A 20,208-nucleotide genomic window follows, 5' to 3' on the forward strand; every position below is an offset into this window, starting at 1 on the left:
GGGAAATGTCCAGACTCGGCCTTCCCCCACCTGGACGCCCAGCTTTTATCCTCAGCCATTCCACACATCTAATTTTCAGTCATTTGAATCCACGTTTCCAGTCGTGTACACCTGCGTGTCCCACCCTGTGTCTTCACTTTCTTTACTACAGTCACCGTTCCTACGTTTTGGCTAGTTCCTATCCTATTCTCACAAATGGACAAAAGGCCACAGACATCAGATAGCATGATATGAGAGGCTACCTCATTTCTGCTTCCCTCTTAGGCATAAAAATGTTTTCTGTGCCTCAAAGTCCCCAGGCCCAAACCTCTGCCTCTTCACCTGGACTTTCACTTAATTTCCATCCTGCACTTAGAAGCATCTCTAACTGAAAACTCATTTGCAAAGCCTAGCTAATTGGCACGCTCCAAACCCAATGACTGTTCATGCCACACTGCCTCAGGTTACCCGCTCCCCTCAGCCCCAAGTACTCTCTGGGCCCCTCCTCAGGGAGTGATCTTGCATAATCCTAGCCATTACAGTTTACAGCATCTAAATACCTTAACCATAGCTTAACAATAAGACATACAATAAGAGGAGAGTGGATCACTCACACAAGCTCTTACAGGAAAACAGGCAGCTCTCTCCCTGGTAAGAAAAATATGGGTCTCCACCCCACCACAAAAAAAAATCCCAGGATGCCCCAGAATGCAGTTTCTTTTCTTCATGACGTGTTGTGAAACACGTCAGCTGCTCCTTGTTGCTGTGCAGATCATCCAACATCGGGTCACAGAGAGAGACGGCAGCGCTTGCTCACACAGCTGATAGGATTAGAAGCCCGTGCTTTGTCAGCCCTGATTGAGTCCAAGACAGCCCCAGCAAACGCAGGTGAGATGCGAGGGAAAGGGAATGGAGTGTGTAGGACTGTGAGGTGTCACGATTGTATGCTGCAAATGTTTCTCTTTGGCAGTGCCTCTGTATTGTCTTTTCTATGAAGTTTTTAGTGTGGGGGATCTGGGGTCTCTGTCAGTAAAAACCTGACCTTCGTTACTCATCTCATATAAACAGTAGTAGGCCACTTACATGTCACAGGATTTTTGTGAGACTCACTTAAGATTATATTATGTGAGAGGGCTCTGAAATTGTAAAGTTATCTGCATGTTAAAAGTATAGCTCATTTAATCACAAATTTCACACAAAGAATTCCGAGATCTGGGAAGTAAGTATATAGACTTTCCTTTCCTTCCAAAACATAACATCTTATCTCTTGGATTTCTTGCCAAGCGTGGGGAGGTATATTATTCACAATCTCTAAGGGTTCAAGCCTTCCAAAGCAGTTGATATTTTCTAAAAACCCAAGAAACTCTTTTTTAATTTTTCTTCAAGAAAATGACACAAAAATTACAAAACAAGACAATAAAGTGTTTGAGAATAAAATGAAAATGCTGCACAATAATGGGCAGATGAAAGATGAATAGCCTAAACTATATTAGATTATATCTCTTTGATGCTATAATTCAAATGTTACATTTCTCCTAACGACAAGAGCAACATTTGAATGAAATTAAAGGCAATAGATAGGATTATTTGAAAAAACTTGCCTTTTAGAACAGCAGAAAAACAGGCTTGGTTTCCAAAAGTACAGAGAAGAGCCATCTGAACAGTAAACCATCAGCCTTTCCCTCGGTACGGTTGCTATGGTGACAGCAAGGCTACTGCACAGCCTCTCAGTGGCTGCACTTCTGCAGTAAAAGCTTTCACTGAACACATGTTGGATTTTTTAGGCACACATCCCATCATTGAATACAAACATATTGGAGGAAGCCTTATCTGAGTCATTTGCTAAACATAAGTTGCATCTATGTTCTTCATCCTTTACCAGTAGGCCCTATATTGGGGTTGTGGAATTGGTTCATTTAGGCATTCATTCACTTGGCTGTCAGGCATTGATGCTACTGTATGGAAGGAACTGTGCCAGGTACTGCCTACAGTCCACGATAAAGAAAAGTGAGTGGAGAGTTCTGAAATAGGATCATAACAGTGCCTCTAGGGTAAGCACAGGTGTCCTGGGGGGAGATGGGAGAGGTTTCCCGGAAGAAGCTGTCTAAAATTAAACTTGCTGTCTTTCAGAGTGGAGAAGGATGGGTGATTAGAGTGCAAAAAATGTAAACAGGGGGACCAGCAGTGTGCAAAAATCTAGAGGGAAAGGAACACGAAACCTCCAGAGAACTGAAGGACTACAGTCTGAACAGCAACCATTTGCATGTGGAGGAAGAGCAGATGCTGAGGGGTGTGAGGAGGGCAGGCAGCACCTGCAGAGAAGGAGTGGTAAACAGCAGCCAGACCTTGAAGAGCTGAGGTGATGTCTTGGGGGAGGGGAGTTGAGTAATACCTGCAGGACAACTGGGAGTTATTAAGGAATTTGGTGGAGAGGCATGGCTTGACTTAGCTGTGCATAGAACAGGGCTGAGAATTAGCTCCGTGTCAAACACTTTCTTGGCAGAGTGATTACTTAGCAAGCACAAGGCCCTCTGATTCTGCGTTCAGTAGTACCAAAACACAAACAAACATCACCAAAACAAACAGGAAGAAAACATTCAAACCAAGTAAAGTCAAGCAAGTCTGTGAGAAATTTCTTTTCCATAAAAGCTTTGTGTGTGTGCAAAGACTGTGATTATACTGACTGTAGTTCAAGTTTCACCATCCTGTTTGCATTGTGTGTAATTGGTTAGAAAAGAATATGGGTGAGAATGGAAACAATAACTCCAGTTGGCCCACTATTGAGCAATGGACTCCAAATGAAAATACCAAAGGATAGCTAGAATAGTGGACCAGAGTGGTCATACTCAAATCCTGCTACCAGGGTAGGCTGGAGGCCTTGGTCACTATGAATTGCTACATTGGTCACTGTAGCAGAACAGGGAAGCAAGAGAGAGGTTTGGAGAACAACATCAGAACTGCCTCTGAGATTCTGAACTGAACCACTCTGTGGACAGTTTCTGCCATTAGGTCCCTACAACCAATTTTCAGTTCTCAGAGAATGCAGAAGCAATTCTTAATGTCCGTAGTTCAATCCTATCTCAGCATTTACAACCCCGGGGCACATGATTTTAGAAATAATAAATTGTATGAATGCTCTTGGGCTGTACCTTGGTGAGGTCCGTGGTTGCAAGAGTTAGAGGCTTAGAAAGGTTGAGCTAGTCACCTCTTTTGCCCCAGAGAATCCCAAGATTATGTCTCTTGTTAAGTAGATTGAAAGGAGATAATGATTTGTGGAATACAATCTCCTGGGATTTCAGGAAGCCAACAAATTGATTCCACTAATCCTCCAACTTCAGGATTTCTGTAAACTCAGTGCATTCCTGGGTTCCAGAGTTGGTGTTCAAAGGAATGCAAACAGGATGGTGAAGCTTGAAGTACAGTCAGTACAATCACAGCCTTTGCACAGAGGACCCCGGGGTGTCAGGATGAGACTGACCACTGCTCACACTGCTTCCTAAACATTCCCTACCTGAGTAAGAGGTGTGGAAGTCCTTTTACATGTTGGAAATCCATCACCAAATAAGACTTGAGCATAGCATAGCACGACTGTCAACCATCTGTCCTCAGAGACATTTTGAGCTTTCTAAACATCTTTGTCTGCACCACAAATGCTTTTTCTGCCGGTCATGTAAAAGATACCTGCAGAAATTGGACCACCTGGACCTGACCTAGCCCTTTGGAAGGTTCGTTGTCAGTTGGACACAGCTGTTTTGTTTTCCTCATTTATCCCTCCCAGCTGCCCTTAGGGTAGACATTATTATCCCTCGTGTTAACAAGGAGCAATTTGAAAGAGTCTCAGCTTGAAGGGACTGGTGTGCTGGCTTCATCTTGATTTCCCGAGTATAGGTGTGTTGGCCCTCCCCCCTACATCGTGTACCTGAGCCTCCTTCACTTTGTAGTCAGGCAGCAGTTGTAGAGCTAGGGACGAGTCTGCGTGCGCTGTGTGTTTTTCGGGCTCCTGCCTCCTGGTGTCAGCTGTGCTTCACTGCCACCTTAGGCCCTTCTGACGCAAACCCCTCCAGGGGGAACCGCAGCCTTGGAAGTGCTGCAACCCAGATGCCAGATCAGTCCTGTAGCTTCGGCTCGGCTGGGTTTCAGGACCAGAAGACCACTGCCACCACTCTCGGGCGAGGTCACTGTAGAGAGTCATAGGCTGTGTTAAAAACCTAGAGGTCACGGAGGGACAGCGAGTGGGGAGGGACTTTTTCCCTTTCTCCATCTTGGCCATCTGATGTCGCAGCTTTTCTCAGCCTATCCATTCGACTAGCACCCCCTGCCAATCCCGGACCAGGGGCTACCTCTGGGTTGGCGATAATGAGAATAAGCCTCCGCCTGCCCGCAGTGGGTCGGGCTAGGCTGGAAAAGGAGGGGCCCTGGGAGCGGGACGTGGCGGGCGACCTGGTGGGTGCGGCGCTCCGAGGTGCCAGGCAGCTGATCCGGGCCGCAGGTGACGGCGGCGACCAGGAGGTGCCTCCCTCCGGAGCGGCCTAGAGCGGCGGCACCACGTGCCCGGCGGGCGGGGCGGGGCGGCGGGCGCGCCCTCGGAGCCCAGGGCGGCCGCCGGCGAGGACGCGGCGAACCCGCTGCTGCGGCGCCTCGCGGCCGGGAGCTCAGTGCAGTCTCCTCCCTCGCTCCGTGCTCACAGGTGCCTCCTCCTGGACGACGGCGGCGGCGGCGGCGGCGGCGCGGGGAGCCGGCAGGCAGTGTCGAGATGGGGCCCCTCCGAGAAAGCAAGGTAAGGGGCCGACGTGCTGTGCTGTGCGGGCACGGTGACAGGGTCCGAGGGTGCTTCAGTAAGAGACGAGGTGGGTCCAGCTTGCCTAGTAGAGGGCCAGGTGAGAGATGGACCCTGGCGTTCAGAGTCCAAGCAAAGAGGAGGCATAGGTGCTGGGTACAGCAGGGAAGCAGATGGTCATCCGAGGGTTACGGGATGTGTGGCAGATGGGGAGGTGGCACCTACAGGAAGAGATTTTGGGGGATTAATATAAGGATTTAGAAGATTGACTTTAGAGGGTTAATCCTAGTTCCTGAAGCTGTGGCTTGAGGTGAAGCCTTTAGCTAGTGTCATGTGTTTGCCTGAGTGTGTGAGATGCAAAAGGAATTCGGTGGATTCGTGACTGAGAAATAAGGACTGCAGCGTGACAGTGACCCAGCTCAAGAGTCTGCAGTGTGCCAAGCAGAGTGGCTGGCGCGGGATACCTGCTGGGTGACTGATGGGCTGGACAGATCTAGAGGCTGGGTGTGGCTTGCCGCCCCAGGATGGCATGGATGCCTGAGGCAAGTTCCGGGCTGCAAGGGGTTTTCCCTGTGGAGGCCTCTATGAGGTGTTCACTTTGGCCTTGACCCTTCCTGGTAAGCCTAGGAAATAAGCAGCAGGTCATGTTGGGAAGATGGCATTTGCTACTTTAGCCAATTACCTTTCAGTTACAGAGGTTGGAAGGAGCTGTGGAATTTTTGCAAAAAAAAAAAAGAAAACTCTTCCAGGAAATCCAGTTTAGCAAGGCGGAGTAGCGGCGACCCTGAAAAGAGGTCTGTCTGAAGTTCTCTCTTTTAGATGATGTTCCCTATGGATGAACTTCAATAGTGTCTATGTTGCATTTGGGGGTTTAGAGATCCATTAAATGAGCTAATGGTGATAACAGAACTCAGTATTTTCTAGCATCTACTTATTTTGAGGGAGGTAGTGTAGGTGCCACAGGATGTATGGCAATCAGTGAAAACCATCCAGGAGGCCTCTTCCACCATGTGAGTGAGTCCCAGGGCTTGAACTCAGGTGGGCTGGATTGACTATCAGCACCTTTACCTACTGAGCCATCTTGGCTGTCAAGAAGAAGGACTTTTAAACTGAAAACATTATTAAAATATAGTCCTTACGCATTTTTAAAACCAAAGCATAGGAAGGTGTTAAAAATGTATTTTTAAATGAGATTTTTTTTTTCTTCTCATGGTTGTCCTTTTGGTAAAACAAAAGCTAGTTGTGATGTAAATGGTGGAGCCATTTTCCTGGGTATTGAATGTTTGCTCTTCTGTTGGCAGCAAGCCTTGTGTACCAGGATATTAATGAATAATTAAGACACTGTCCGGAAGAGGAGGGATTTTAAAGATAAGTGTTTGTGAGCCATTAGAAAAGGATTGTTCTAGGCATACAGGTCTAGTGTGTGAGGAGACAGAAAAACAGAATTGAAATGGTTAGCTAATTCAGGAATAATGCAGGAACCTAAGGAAAAAAGAAAACCCAATAAGCTGGGATGCACTCTTAGAGCCTTTGAGAACCTCAAGCTTGAATGTGATTGAGAAAAACAGAATGAGATGAGGTAGGAAGGGCTTGGAGGTGTGGGATGGCATTTATGATGATGGTGGTGTGTGTGTGTGTGTAGGAGTATTGTGTAAAGTGTGTGTATAAGAGTGTTGTGTGAGTGTGAGTATGTGTGTATGTGAGACTGTGAGACCAAGTGTGTGCAAGTTATGTGGGTGTATGACTTGTAGACCTGCACTTGGGCTATTCATAGCGTCAAAAGGGAGCTTAGTTCATGCACTGAGATACAGACTGCTGGACTGTTCCAGGAGAACTCAGTGCTCAGAAAAACTGAGCCTTGCAGGGGCAGAGAGAAAATGATCGTTTTCTTTTGGCTTTCCAATTTGGAGAAGGAGCAGAGAGCGCCGCATCAGGAGAAGGAGCTTTCCAGGAGCCGGATTCCGCGGTTGATTCTGCGGCCCCATCTGCCTCAGCAGCAGCCGAGCAAGGTTTCCCCAGCCTCTGAGTCCCCCTTTTCGGAGGAAGAAAGTAGAGAGTTCAACCCCAGCAGCTCTGGACGCTCAGCGAGGACTATTAGCAGCAACAGCTTCTGCTCAGGTACACTAACCCTGTGCACCAGCATGGCGGGAAGGTGTGGCCTGCCGGGAGACTGTGCCCCAGACCTCTCAGCTCTTAGAAGGAGGCTTCTCCCATCCCGACCCTCTCTGGCTGCTGTAAGCTACCAGTGCAGCAGTTTTCCATGGTTCGGGCCAGTTACATTTCTTGTCATTTAGAATGTAAAATTCAACTTCTTTCTATAACTTTAAAAGAGTGTTCTTTTATTTTTAATCTAAAAAAGTATATTAGCTTGGGTTTTATACTAGCAACCTCTATAATTCTATGTACTTTTGAAATAGCCCAAATAAAATAACTTCTAACAAATGAAGTCAAGAACAAGGAGACTAGACTGCAAGCCTGACCTTGTGGGAAAGAATAACATAGGGTTATTACCAGCCCGACCTGATTCCCAGGATGGGCCAGAATCTCAGACCTGCCTCTTAGATGCTGTATGATCTTGATCAAGTTACTTAAACCTGGTAAACCTCAATTGTTACAGCCATAAAATGGGACAATAAATACTGGTTGAGGATTCTTTATCTGAAATGGATCCAAAGTGCTTGCAGTTTTAGAGTTTTCAAATTTTGGACTATTTGTATGTCAATGTGTGTGTGTGTGTATGTGTGTCTATATCTATATGTGTATATATACATACATATATATTGGAGATAGGAGCAAAATATAAACACAAAATTCATTCATGATTCATACAAATATTAATACACATATCCCAAGGTTTTTTTTTAAGGTGCCAAACTTTTGCATGTAATCTGTTATGTGAATTTAGGTATGCATATTTTTTACTCATGTCCCATGGCCTTATGTCAATGCTCAAAAAGTTCCACATTTAACAGCATTAGGGATTTGTGTTATTTGTGTTATGGATGCTTAACTATACTTCTTTTGTTGAGCTGCTGAAAGACTCATTGGGACCACTCACCTAAGTGAATTGCTAGTATGGAGCCTCACTTCTAAAGATTGTTAATATCTGATAGGTCTTAATGTCATGAACGAGGGTTGCCTCTTTAGCATAAAACTAAGAAATTTGGTTTTTTTAATTTTTTTTTTCTTAAGATTAGAAGCATCTTTTAAGGACATTCCTTCATAGCTCTTCAAATGCCACTGGTACCAGTGGACAACTCCTGTGTTACTGAAGTATATAACTGAAAAAGACATTTTTTTAAAAGAAATATTAGGAATTTGGGTAAAATTTGAAGGACTTGACTGTCTTATAAAGGATGTTTTGTAATGCACATTTTTAAACTTACTAAAAGAACAAGGATAAGATGGGTGAGTGAATCTGTGTGCTAAGATCAATCACCAAGTGCCTTGATAAAGTAATGATTTTATCTCATACATAAGTTATATTTTAGACATGTAGCTGTCTACTGTTGAAATGTTTCACCTCTATGAAGCCTCAAATCTCTGCTTCACTCTAAAGAAGATGCCACAGTGTTATATTCTGAAATGTATTTCCTTCCATTAGAATGCACAAATGTAGTTAAAAGAAAACTCACTTGTGGCTACTTAGTTCTCTCTTGAAGAGGATGACTACAAAGCTAGTGGACCCGTGGTTGTTTACTTTAACACCATTGTGGGGTTCAGAACTCACTTTGATTGAGAGTGCATGGGGCATGACTTTCAGCTTCAAGGGTATAGCTAGACTCCACGCTTACTCCTTACAGCCTTTTTTACATACTAACATTCTGCGTAACTGACTCCAAGGTGAGTATTTGTCAGAAGGTAAGTAGTTAGTCAAAACAACAGAAAAGTGAACAAATACATATCACAAAACATAAACGCAGCCCAATAAAACTGTTAACTTTGGTTATGAGTCAGTCTTTCCCAGACTCATTTCCAGAACCATCCCTTCTTCCCTAAAGACCTGATTCTCATGATGGTAGACATGAAAATCGAAAGGAGATATTGATCCTTCTGTCATTAACTAGCTGAGAATTGAGTGGCAGGCACATATAATTATGAGTGTCTACAAACCAGCCTTCCAGTCCTTAGCCTGTGTCTCATCTCCAGGTCTGGAGTCCCTCCCTCATCTCTCTCCAGCTTCCAGTGCTGCAAATTCCCCAAGGTTTGGGTCTGATGCCTTCCCCTGTCTTATTTTCCTGTTCTGCACAGCACTGATGAGCTCCACAAAGGCTTCTGAGTGCTGTGTTGACTGAAATTGACAGCAGCAAGGCCTTTGGGGCATGTTAATGATGCTTTAGGAGGTCAGTCGGGCGGGTGGAAAATAAATGGGTTTGGTTCTATGGGGAGCATTAATGCTGTAGGCAGTGAGGTAGAGAATGTAAAACATGTCCAGCCAGCAGGGGGAATAGCTGGTTTTAACCCAGACAGTGGAATACCGAGGCCAGAATGTATACTGCCTAGTCAGAACAGTTCAACAGACAGCAGAACACAAGTTTTGACACAAGTTTTAAAATGCCGTTATCTGCCATAATGAATCCACTGGAACAGTTACAGTGGTCAGCCACCAAAGATTCCAGCCTTGTATGAACCTCTCAACATTAGTATTTGTTCCTTCTAAATTCCTACATTCAGTGCTGTGAAGGGACCATAGGAAGTTAATGAAATTCTAAAATTTGGAACTGAGGAAGGTGTGATTCAAACATCCTTCCTGAGATTTAATTTGAAAATTATATTTTGTTTCTCTCAAATTTGGTATCAAAGGCATTAATTGCGAAGAGAATTATCTCTTCTAAAATATTCAATTTTGAAAGATAATAAATTTACAAGATCATAAGTTTATATACAGCTAAAGTTACTTATTAAAAAAGGTTATACCTTATTTTGATAGACTGGAATTCCTATCACTTATATAAAAACAAATAGTTTCATAGTAGATGATCCTTATACTTTGATAAAACAACGAGAACTGTGTTACTGTTTCCTCTACTCCCGCTACATGTTTTTCTACTGATTTTGTTGATTGATGAAATTAAAAGTCTAACATCATACCCAAAGTGACCTGTTCACCTTTCCCTAGACTCTTTTTTTCTCTCCCGACTCTGCTACCTTCCTTCTTTCCTCCCAGGGGAGCCTTGGTAAAGAGCATCTAATTACTGAATAAGAATATACTAATTTGTATGTTATGTATATCTCATTTTGGAGAGACAGCGTTAGATATGACCTTTCACCAACCATTTGGTGTGTGTCCCCAAAGAGCTTTTCTCTGAGTGGCTGCTTGTGGGCAGAGCCTCTGAAGATGAGCATGTGCTTTGCATTTCATCAACATGTAAGTGTGTTCATACATGGGCATCATTCTAGAGCTAAAGTAGAGCCTTCAGAACAGTTTGTAGCCTGTCTTAGGCTTTGACTCCAGTTGGAGATAGCTAAGGCCAGGCATTATTTTGTATACTATAAATAGAATAATATGGATTCCTAGCTTTATGTAAATAGTACAGAGGAAGTACAGTTAATATTGTTAGTATGAATAAAACACCTGCTTTCATGTTGCCTCCATTCAAGCCAGTGTTGTGTTTCATTTAGAACATGGTTTAGACATAACATCATCATTTCTCTACCCAGGCAGTCTTCCTTATGTCTAACATACCCTTGTTAGAAGTGGTAAAGCCCACAGTAGCAGAAGGGTGTGGCCTTTTGAATCTAGGCTTCTATTCATTTGGGGGGAGGTTCCTTTATTTGTTTTATTATTTTAATTCTCTAAATTATTTCTTTTCATTTTTGAGATTATAATATAATGTTATCATTTACCTTTCCTTTTCTTTCTACCATTCCTACCGTATACCCCTCCTTGTTCTTTTTCAAATTTATGGCCTTTTTTTATTTTAGTTTTTGGGGTTTTGTTGGTGATGCTGTTTTGTTTTTGTTTTGGTTGGGGGGGTGTTGCTGTTTTTTGTTATTGGTTTTTGTTGCTGTTTTATTTTGTTTTGTTGGGGGGTGTTGCTTTTTTTATTGGGTTTTGTTGCCAGAGTTTTGGTTAATGACTTGTCATTTTTTTTATCATTCTGATTTTTGTTTTAATGTAAGATACATGTATGAAATAATGTGTTTTAATCAGTGATAAAACAAAAAAAATCCCAGCAGCACCGAATGTATTACTGGTATGGTTACATAATACAGTGTTGGGTAGCATGGAAGGAAGGTGCTTCATCTAAGAGAGGGTATCTGAAAAGTTCACCATAGGTATCAGTGGGGATTTCACTGAGGAACAGCCTCCACAGGCTGGGTATTTGAATATTTGGTCTCCAGTTGTTGGAGCCATTTCGGAGGCTGTACAAATGACTTGTCATTTTATCATGACCCTGGCAGCCATGCAAAGCTGGTGACTTAGGTGAGTGTTTGGCACAGCCATCAGTCACCTGCCATAGTAGCAGCCTGCTGTGCATTCCTTCTTGCTTAGTTGAGGCAATAATTACCCCTAAGGATTGGAGGCAGATGGACTGCTGAATTTTAAGCTAGTTCTCCATGGGGTGCCTTGTAAACATGGCAGGTGGAACAGATTATGCGTATAGAACATTGGTTGTTTTGTGGGAGACCGGTAATTTCTCAGAACTTTCTCCATGTTTCTGATGTGCATGTGAAAATGAGATACATGGGCAAGTTTACGAGTTCTGCTAAAGAAAACATAGACCAACAAGTCGGAATCGGACAAGTTTTGCCAGCTAATCTCAAGTGATGTCTTTGCAGAAAGTATTTGCATTTTTACAGTGGCTTGGGTGAAATATTTGACCGGACCTGACCTCAAGGTGATCATTGTTGCTGTTTGTGGTAGGACAATTAAGGCAAATTACAACCTGACTAACACTGCTGAGGCATGACAAAGCCTTCAGAAATTTTCCAGGCCTTGCCAAGCAGAAATAGTTCTGCTTTGCTTTTGTCTGGATTGTGGAAACTAAGCATCTGGATAGAGTGAACCTTTGAACACAATGATTAGAATTGAGATGGACTGCTTCAAGTGAGATAAGCAGCAATACCAAATTATACTATCACTGAAAGACTGCCAACTTGTTGTAAACTGAAAAACAAAGAGCTGAATATCACTCTAATGAGTCTGGGGCGTACACACTATGGCATAATATATATTTCAAGGGCATAGCAGCTTCTCCAGCCAAATAAGTATATGCATAGTAGAATAGGCTATAAGTGTTGGGTTATAGGCAGTATTTCTTTGGAAATGTTACTACAAAGAGAAAATTTTTTTTCCATTCAATTAAAAAAGTCTTTAGCAATAGGAGCTGATGAATGTAATCATACTAAAGCCATGTCTAAGGGTACACTGTAGCCAACCTGAAGAACATGTACATTCTAAAGCTCATCATTACATCAGTTTCAGATTATGTTGTTTATCTGCTTTAAAGGCCCTAGTAAAACTGTTCTTGTTTAAAATGTGGACATTTGGGTTCCTTCCTAAACCTATCATTTTGAAATTTGAGAGCCTGAGAATCTGCATTTTACAGACTTAATGGCTTACTCTCATGTATGCCAAAGTCTGTGTTGTGTGGTTTTATGTAGGCACGGGGGTAGGGAGAGCATAAAAGTACACTATAAAATACACAAATATCAAAGACAGTTGAATTAGTGACCACAGGCTATGGGGCAAAAGACATGCCTTAGTATATCCCAGAACTACAGTCTCTGACTTTGTATAGACAAACTTCACATTCTTAGCCTTAGCAATAATATATATATATATATTTATATTTATATTTATATTTATATTTATATTTATATTTTATAGGTTTACTTATGCCCAAGTGGTAGAAAAATAAAGGTAAGGAGAAGGATTTTCTCACTTTATTTTCCTGGGTTATCCACTCTCTGGATTTACTGTCTGTACCAACACTTTGTATTCTCTTGTTTTCTTTCTCAGAGATGAGTATGAGCTGTAGCAGGCTGCATGTATACGGGGGCACACCTCAAATGCAGTCTGGACACTCGGCTGCTACAGTTGAAAAAGTAAAGGAAGAGAAACTGATGCCCGAGTGTATTAGGAAATCCATCTTTTTACAAGTTTCTGATAACACAGATTATCCAGTAAGCACTCACTGGGTCCTTGCTGAGAGTAAGGCCAGTGCTAAGACTACAAGAATGAATGGAGCACAGAAATTACAAATACCATTCACATTATTACCTTAACTCAGAAGCCTAGCCAGTGGGATAATAAATCTTTGGATGTGCTCCCATGCTGTTGCCTTTACTTGCCCACTTAATGTTCCTCTCCTGTTTAGCCATACACTCATGCCCTGTAATTTGAGCTTGTTCCTCCACTCACTGTCAACATTGGTCTCTCACATTTCCTAAGCCCAGCATTTCAAAGAAGTAACATTCGTTAGCGTGGTGTACTGACTAAACATACACTTTGGCATCCGCAGACCTCACTAAAAGTGTGAAATGAGATAGGAAGCTAGTTCCAACTAGACTGTGGCTTGTATACCATGAAAAAAAAAAAAAAAACTTGATGTGTGAGATTAAGCGTCCATACAAGAACCAAATCAATGACACAGAACGGAGAAAGACACTGGAGGGGACTTTAAAACTAGATGGTATTTTGTCACTTCTATCGTCATCCAGAATCTTAACAATAAAGCTTTATAACTAGCTTTGTGGGCCAGTTAGCATGTGTCAATACCAGCTATCGTTCATGGCTGGTATTTTGCAGTTCTCAAATACCTTGCAAAACCAACGGAATATTTTCAACAGAAAGAAGTTATGGCAAGTTGCTAATTTAGAAAGATCTTTGTTTCTGTGGTGGACAGTGGATGGAATGGGCGTGAGGAAGTGGAAAAGAGCTTGCCTGGGTTTATAGTCACTGCAGTAGTACAAGCAATGATGAGTCAAATGATAGGTGTGAGCTTTAGAACCACAATAAATAGGTCTTGAATATCAGCTGCATATTGAAGGAAAAGGAGAGATCTTATTTGGATTTCTACTAAATAAACACAGTGAAATAGCAAAATTGAGAAGAAGGAAGAAGTCGAGTTAATTTAGACTTTATTGCATTTAAGAAGAAAACAGAAACCTTTAACACAGTTTGAAGATGGCAGCAGTGGAAGACCATAGATGGGTTTGTGGAGACAAAAGTATAAAAGACGGTGAATAGAATGCCATCAGGGCAAGCAGGCAGAAAAGGAAACCAAGACACCACCACTGCACCCAAGGCTGCACATTCAGAGAGAAGGAAAGAGCCATAGCAATGTGCCTCTGATCCCACAGGAGGGAGAGTTTCTAGAGGAAAGGGACAAGCAGGTTCAGATGCCACAATGAGATTAGAGAAAGGCAGATGATGGCTGGACACTATGGCTCCCTGGTCAAGAGCAAGTACTGCTCTTGCAGAGAACCCAGGTTCAGTTTCCAGAACCCACATCAGACAGCTCAAAATTGCCTATAACTTTAGCTCTGAGGGACGCACTGTGGGTTCCTGTGGGTTTCTCTGGTTTCTTCCTCATCAATAGCTAACTGCTTCTTTCTTCTGCCTTCTGTGTGTTTGCCCATGTGGGTGGGATTCCCCTGAAACACTAGCCCAACTCTCAGAATTCTAGAATCCCTGTGGATCCTAAGATTTTCTTCTATTTATTTAGGGGTAGGGATTCTAAAGTTAAAAAGTATTTTAATTTAGTTGCAAACTAGTAAAATATTTCTAATTAAATATGGAAGGGCATCTATCATAGTAGATATGGTTTTGTTTCTAAAACTGATTTTGTTTTGCTTCTTGTCAAGTTGTTCTCATTTGTTGGGTAAATACGCTAAGAGCACATGTTGTAGGAGATGCACTATTCTAATCACTGAACACAATGACAGTGCATTGCAGGGCTCCTGACAGGTGCGTTCTAGCCAGTCCTCACACCTGTGAGTGCTTGTCAGCATGCAGAGATCCATTTCATTTCTGTCACTGTGTGATGACACAGTTGTCTACTGAGGACCAGCTTTTATGTAGATCATTCTTCTATAGATGCACATTTTGTCTCTGAAGCTGAATTCCAAATTCTGAGTTTTACTTTATGACTGTCATAGAACTTAGACTACTTAGCATGTTTCTTCTTTCATTCTCCTTTTTCCTTTTTTTTTTTAAGGTAAGCTGGTTGTGTATCTCTGTAGTAAAGTACCAGTTTAACATTAGCAAGGCCAGACCTCTACCCCCCCACCCCCGCTTAGCACCCATCAACATAAGCATATATTAGGGCTGGAATGATGGCTTAATGGTTAAGAGCACTTAATGATCTTCCAGAGGCCCCAAGTTGGATTCCCAGCAGCCACATCAGGAGGCTCACAACCATCTGTAACTCTAGCTCCAGAGGATTCATACCTCTGGTCTCTGCAGATACCTGCACTCCTATGCAGCAGGCACTCATATCTGGCAGCTCACACCCATCTGTAACTCCAGGGGATCCATACCTCTGGACTCTGTAGACATCTGCACTTATATGCACATTCCTACATGCAGAGGGACACACATGCACATAATTAAAAAATAAAATAATCATTAATTAAAGTAAATATTATATATATGTATATATATACATATATATATTTCCTATACATTACCTAAAATCATTCTTTTTTTTTTCAAGTCTCAAGTATTTCAAATGAGGACCTATATAAAACAACATTCCATTTTTCCCACTTTTCTTCTATTTTATACTTTCCATTATTTTGACCATCACTGTCCTCAGATCTTTGGCATGAGAAGAACTAGGAGAAGGTGAAATACATTGTTATAGCACAGTTTAATACTATCCAGGCAACCCCAGGAATGTGTAGAGCTTTTTAAATATTGGAGACTGAGAACTGGCTTCCTGGCCTGTCTTTATCTCTTCTTTTCCTATTTTTCCAGGCCTTCCTTCCTTCCCAAACAATTCCATTTATTTAAAAACATATATGTATTTTTTTAAGAAAACAAACAAAAAACCTGAGCCTTGAACAAGCCATGAACTAGAACCAGTAAATAAACTGACATTGCTAAAGAAAAGGAAATTCAGAAAGATCTGTTGCTACCTAAAGCAGTGCCTCTCACCTTGTGGGCTGCAAACCCTTAAGGGTTGAGCTACCTTTTCACAGGGTTCGCCTAAGACCATTGGAAAACACAGATAGTTATATCACAATTCATAAGAGTAGCAAAATTACATTTATGAAGTAGTGAAAAAAAGCAATTTTATGTATTAAAGCCTGACGGCATGTAGAAGGTTGAGAATCACTGGCCCAAAGCTTTTGTGGCAGCTGGATTCAGCATTCCATCGACCAAACTCAGCTGCCTCTCCAGTTTCCCAGTTTAAGCCCCTTCCCCTTCCAGACTAAACAGGTAAATATATTACTCACACTACATTAAATGTTTTGCCTTGATATTTCCCTTCCAGATTCCTTTTCCAGGGACAAGTTAAGCAACTTGAGTCTTGGGGAGAAAAACCAAGTCACAAGCCCTTCTTTTGTATAATTCCCCTGGTCTGCCATCTGAGAAAATGAACAGACTCTCTCCTGTACTGTCCCCTGTCCTGCCTAGTACTTCACCCAGAGACTTTTAAGGGAGAACACAAGGCTCCAAACCAGCTCAGAAATCTTGGGAATGTTCACATGTGAGATGATTATTTTTGTCTCCAAGAAACAAAGGAAGCATCCACTACATAGTTATCCCAATCTCCACTTGTTCTAGAAGACACCCATTACATCTGAGATACTTAGACAAGCCATGTTCATCAGCATGCACAAAGTTCCCTCTGACCCCACCTTTCTGCAGCTATTGCCCCATTCCTCTACTTTTCTTCACAGCAAAGTGCCAGTTTTTGAGACAAAGCTGAACTTTTGCCTCAACTATTTGCCCTCAACTCGGATGTGAGTGGCCATGCTGGCATATTCCATTGTGTGCCACCTTTGCTTGGCCTCCCAGAGATGCTCCACACACAGGTCTTCCTTTTTTTTTCTTTCTTTTATGTTTTCTCTCAACTCAAATTATGTCTTTGAGAGCTGTCGATGACAAGCTATCTAATAAGGCTCACCCTACTGTTGAGTCTATATAATGCCATCCAGTGTATTTCATTAGTAGCACATCACACCTCTGAGTACACTCTTTACGTATTTTTCCATTTAGTTTTCTGTTGTCTGTCCTTACTACCACAGTGGGGACCCTTTAAGGGAAATCTCTGAGTATTGGTCACTATTGCATCTACATAGAATGCCCAACACACAAGGATTTCAGTGATAGTTATCTGACAGAATGGACGAATGGATGATGGTATTATTTCTCAGCACTGGACACAAGATAATAATTATACTTTGTGTAATTCAGAAGCAAAATTAGTATAGAGTATTAAACACTTGTGAATTCTTACTATGAAAAAATGCTAATGTTGGGTGAATAGATAAAAGGTCTCTTAAAGCATAGACTGCAAAAGTATGTTTTCTGTGCAAATCATTCTTTGGTTGGAGGCAGGAACACCGCCTTCACAAAAATATGGAAGCATTTCTTGCCTCAAATTTTTGTGGTCTGCTTATTATGGGATGACTGCTTTCTGACATATTGCTTTGTCTGGTTTTAATTGAGAGTTTTGAGAATTGCTAATGTTTCCTCTAGAACAGGCTCAAGTAGAAAAGATAGTACATGGTGATTTTTAAATGATACATGTTTTTCATACAACTCTGAGTCAAGTACTCTCTGTAACTAGGAAATTCATTTCTTCTCAGAGCCCCAGGTCCTTCTTCTCTAACACATTGTTAGAATTATAGGATAGAAATGAGTGTGCCAGTTTGCTGCTTCACCTATGTCCTTTCAGTGTATGGTGTGTGGTTAGATTCTGCATGGTTGATATTAACTGTGAGTTTAAGCTGTGCTATTTTATTGGCATTCATCAAACTGTCTTCAAAACTATGGTATTTAGAACAACTGTATTAGAAGCATCTGGCACATTGTAGGTATTTGATAACTGTTGAATGAATGCTAGTTAATGATTATTTCTGAAAATAAAGTAGACTTCCATATTATTCTATGCAATGCCTCTTTACAGTGTCAGTAATTCCCCTTTAACTTATAACTTATGCAACTGAACACTGAGCTGCATCCATGTGTAACTGAATGTCTCAAGACATTTGGGTTCAAAAGCCATGTTTTCTTCGAACTGATGTTAAATTTAAATGTGTCTTCTGGAATTATTTAGTTCAGCATTTTGGAAAGCAAATGAGCTATGTATGAGATCATACAGTCTCAAACAAGGGCCGGGAGGTTTAGAGATATACTTCTTAGACTCTGACAGAATATTTTATTTCTAATTTCTGATAGTTGGTGAGGTGGTTGGGTTTGTTGGGTTTGTTTTTTTGTTTTTGTTTTTGTTTTGTTTTGTTTTGTTTTGTTTTGTTTTTGAGGCAGGGTTTTCCTATGTAGTCTTCGTTGTGCTGGAACTCACTCTGTAAACCAGTCTGGCCTCAAACTTAGAGATTTTCTGCTTCTGCTTCTGCTTCTCCACTGCTGGAATTAAAGGCTATGCTACCATACCCAGCTCTGAGAGCTGATGTTTTAATGTAAAATTCTAACAATTCTACCTAATTGGTACAAAAACATTTAAGTAGGGCTTGTCCATCAGAGTTTCTACCAAATGTGTTTGGTGACACTGGTTGCTAGGCATACTTGTTAAATATCAGAAAATTGTATAATATGTACACAAACATGTAAACCTTTTGGTGATATTAAGATTTTAAAAATACAAGTTAACTTGCCAAAATATTCAGTTCTTTTAAATTTCTATGTAAAGGCATTAGAAACATAGTAAAACAATTGACTTCCTAAAAATTGTCATAAAATAGTTACTACCTAACCTCAACAATGAACTTTGTAATGAATTACAGATAGATTTATAAAAAGGACAAATTAAACTATAGTAACTGAGTAAAGTGTTGATCTTTAAAAAGCTGTTCTAAGCATTATAAAAATTATTTAAAGAGGGCTGGAGAGATGGCCCAAAGGTTAAGAGTATTGGCTGCCTTTACAAATGTCCTGAGTTCAATTCCCAGCAACCACATGGTGGCTCCCAACCATCTGTAATGATATCTGGTGCCCTCTTCTGGAGCGCAGGCATACATGCAGACAGAACACTGCATACACAATTAAAAAAAAAAAAAGACAAAATTAAAAAAAATATTTAAAGAAAACACAAATGAACATATGTAGAGACTTGAAAAAATAAAAAAATGTTTGTATGTTTAAAACATTATGAAGGTAAAAGTTAAAATATTGAGTTAATACCGTGTTTATTTAACATATGTATACTTTAAGAAAGTCTGATTACTCAATTAGAAAAGAAATGAACCAATCAAGGGATATGTAAAGAAGACCAAAAAAACCAAACATATGAAATACATGAAGCTTTATTAACAAAAACATGTAAATTATGACAACAAAGCATCATATGTAATTATTAAGCAAAAGAACATTTAGTATTGTCAGGAATTCAATAGAGTACTGAAATATAAATTATCACAAAGTTTATGAAAATTGCAGATTTCTATTGGACATACATTCTATTTGCTAATAACATTTAGTGGAAAATATAACTGTAAGATGTAAAAGCAATTTTAATAAGAGTGAGAAAAATGCAAGCTTATAATATGATATCAAATGGAAATGGTCTTTAAAAATAAGTATCTTTTTATTTTTATTAATTACAGTTTATTTACTTTGTATACCAGCTATAGCTCCCTCCCTCTTTTCCCTCCCAATCCCATCCCCCTTCCCTCTTCTTCCCCCATGACCCTCTCCCAGTCCACTGAGAGGGGAGGTCCTCCTCCCATTCCATCTGACCCTAGTATATCAGGTCTTATCATGACTGGCTGCTTTGTCTTCCTCTGTGGCCTGGTAAGGCTACACCCCCCTAAGGGGAAGGTGACCAAAGAGCCAGCCACTGAGTTCATGTCAGAAACAGTCCCTGTTCCTATTACTAGGGAACCCACTTAGACACTGAGCTGTCATGGGCTACATCTGTGCAGGAGTTCTAGGTTATCGCCATGAATGGTCCTTGGTTGGAGTATCAGTCTCAGAAAAGACCCCTTTGCCCAGACTTTTTTGGTTCTATTGCTCTCCTTGTGGAGCTCCTGTCCTCTCCAGGTCTTTCTATCTCCTTCTTCTTTCAAAAGATTTCCTGCACTCTGCCCAAATCAAGAAGGAGGACTCTGGGTAAGATGTTCAATCCTTATTCAGAAAGGCAAAGAGGATGGACATCAGAGGAGGGAAAAAACAGGGGAAAGGACAGGGGCCTACCACAGAGGGCCTCTGAAAGACTCTATCCAGCAGGATATCAAAGCAGATGCTGAGACTTGTAGCCAAACTTTGGGCAGAGTGCAGGGAATCTTTTGAAAAATCAGTATCGTATCTATTTGGA

General features: G+C 41.3%; 2 protein-coding genes across 21 annotated transcripts in view; one reads left to right on the forward strand and one right to left on the reverse strand.

Annotated features, from left to right (window-relative positions):
• Positions 1-4,562, reverse strand: part of LOC110566038 (nonsense-mediated mRNA decay factor SMG5-like) — a 150,148-nt gene extending 145,586 nt beyond the window's left edge. For 11 of the 17 annotated variants that reach the window (XM_060389460.1, XM_060389432.1, XM_060389446.1 and 8 more), the window contains exon 1: positions 594-703. The gene's annotated coding sequence lies outside the window, so the exon portion shown is untranslated. Of the gene's footprint in view, positions 1-593; positions 714-3,898 lie in introns of those variants that run through there. The other 6 variants (XM_060389454.1, XM_060389433.1, XM_060389442.1 and 3 more) reach the window with 3 other exon arrangements.
• Sybu (syntabulin) overlaps positions 1-20,208 on the forward strand; it is a 102,079-nt gene that overhangs the window by 31,490 nt on the left and 50,381 nt on the right. Inside the window, exons 2-3 of one of the 4 annotated variants that reach the window (XM_060389467.1) lie at positions 4,667-4,756; positions 6,667-6,874. In XM_060389467.1, coding sequence (XP_060245450.1) covers positions 4,667-4,756; positions 6,667-6,874 — 298 coding nt within the window. Of the gene's footprint in view, positions 1-4,585; positions 4,757-6,666; positions 6,875-20,208 lie in introns of those variants that run through there. The other 3 variants (XM_060389468.1, XM_060389470.1, XM_060389466.1) reach the window with 3 other exon arrangements.

This window comes from Meriones unguiculatus, chromosome 8, assembly GCF_030254825.1.
Source record: "Meriones unguiculatus strain TT.TT164.6M chromosome 8, Bangor_MerUng_6.1, whole genome shotgun sequence".
NCBI lineage: Eukaryota > Metazoa > Chordata > Mammalia > Rodentia > Muridae > Meriones > Meriones unguiculatus.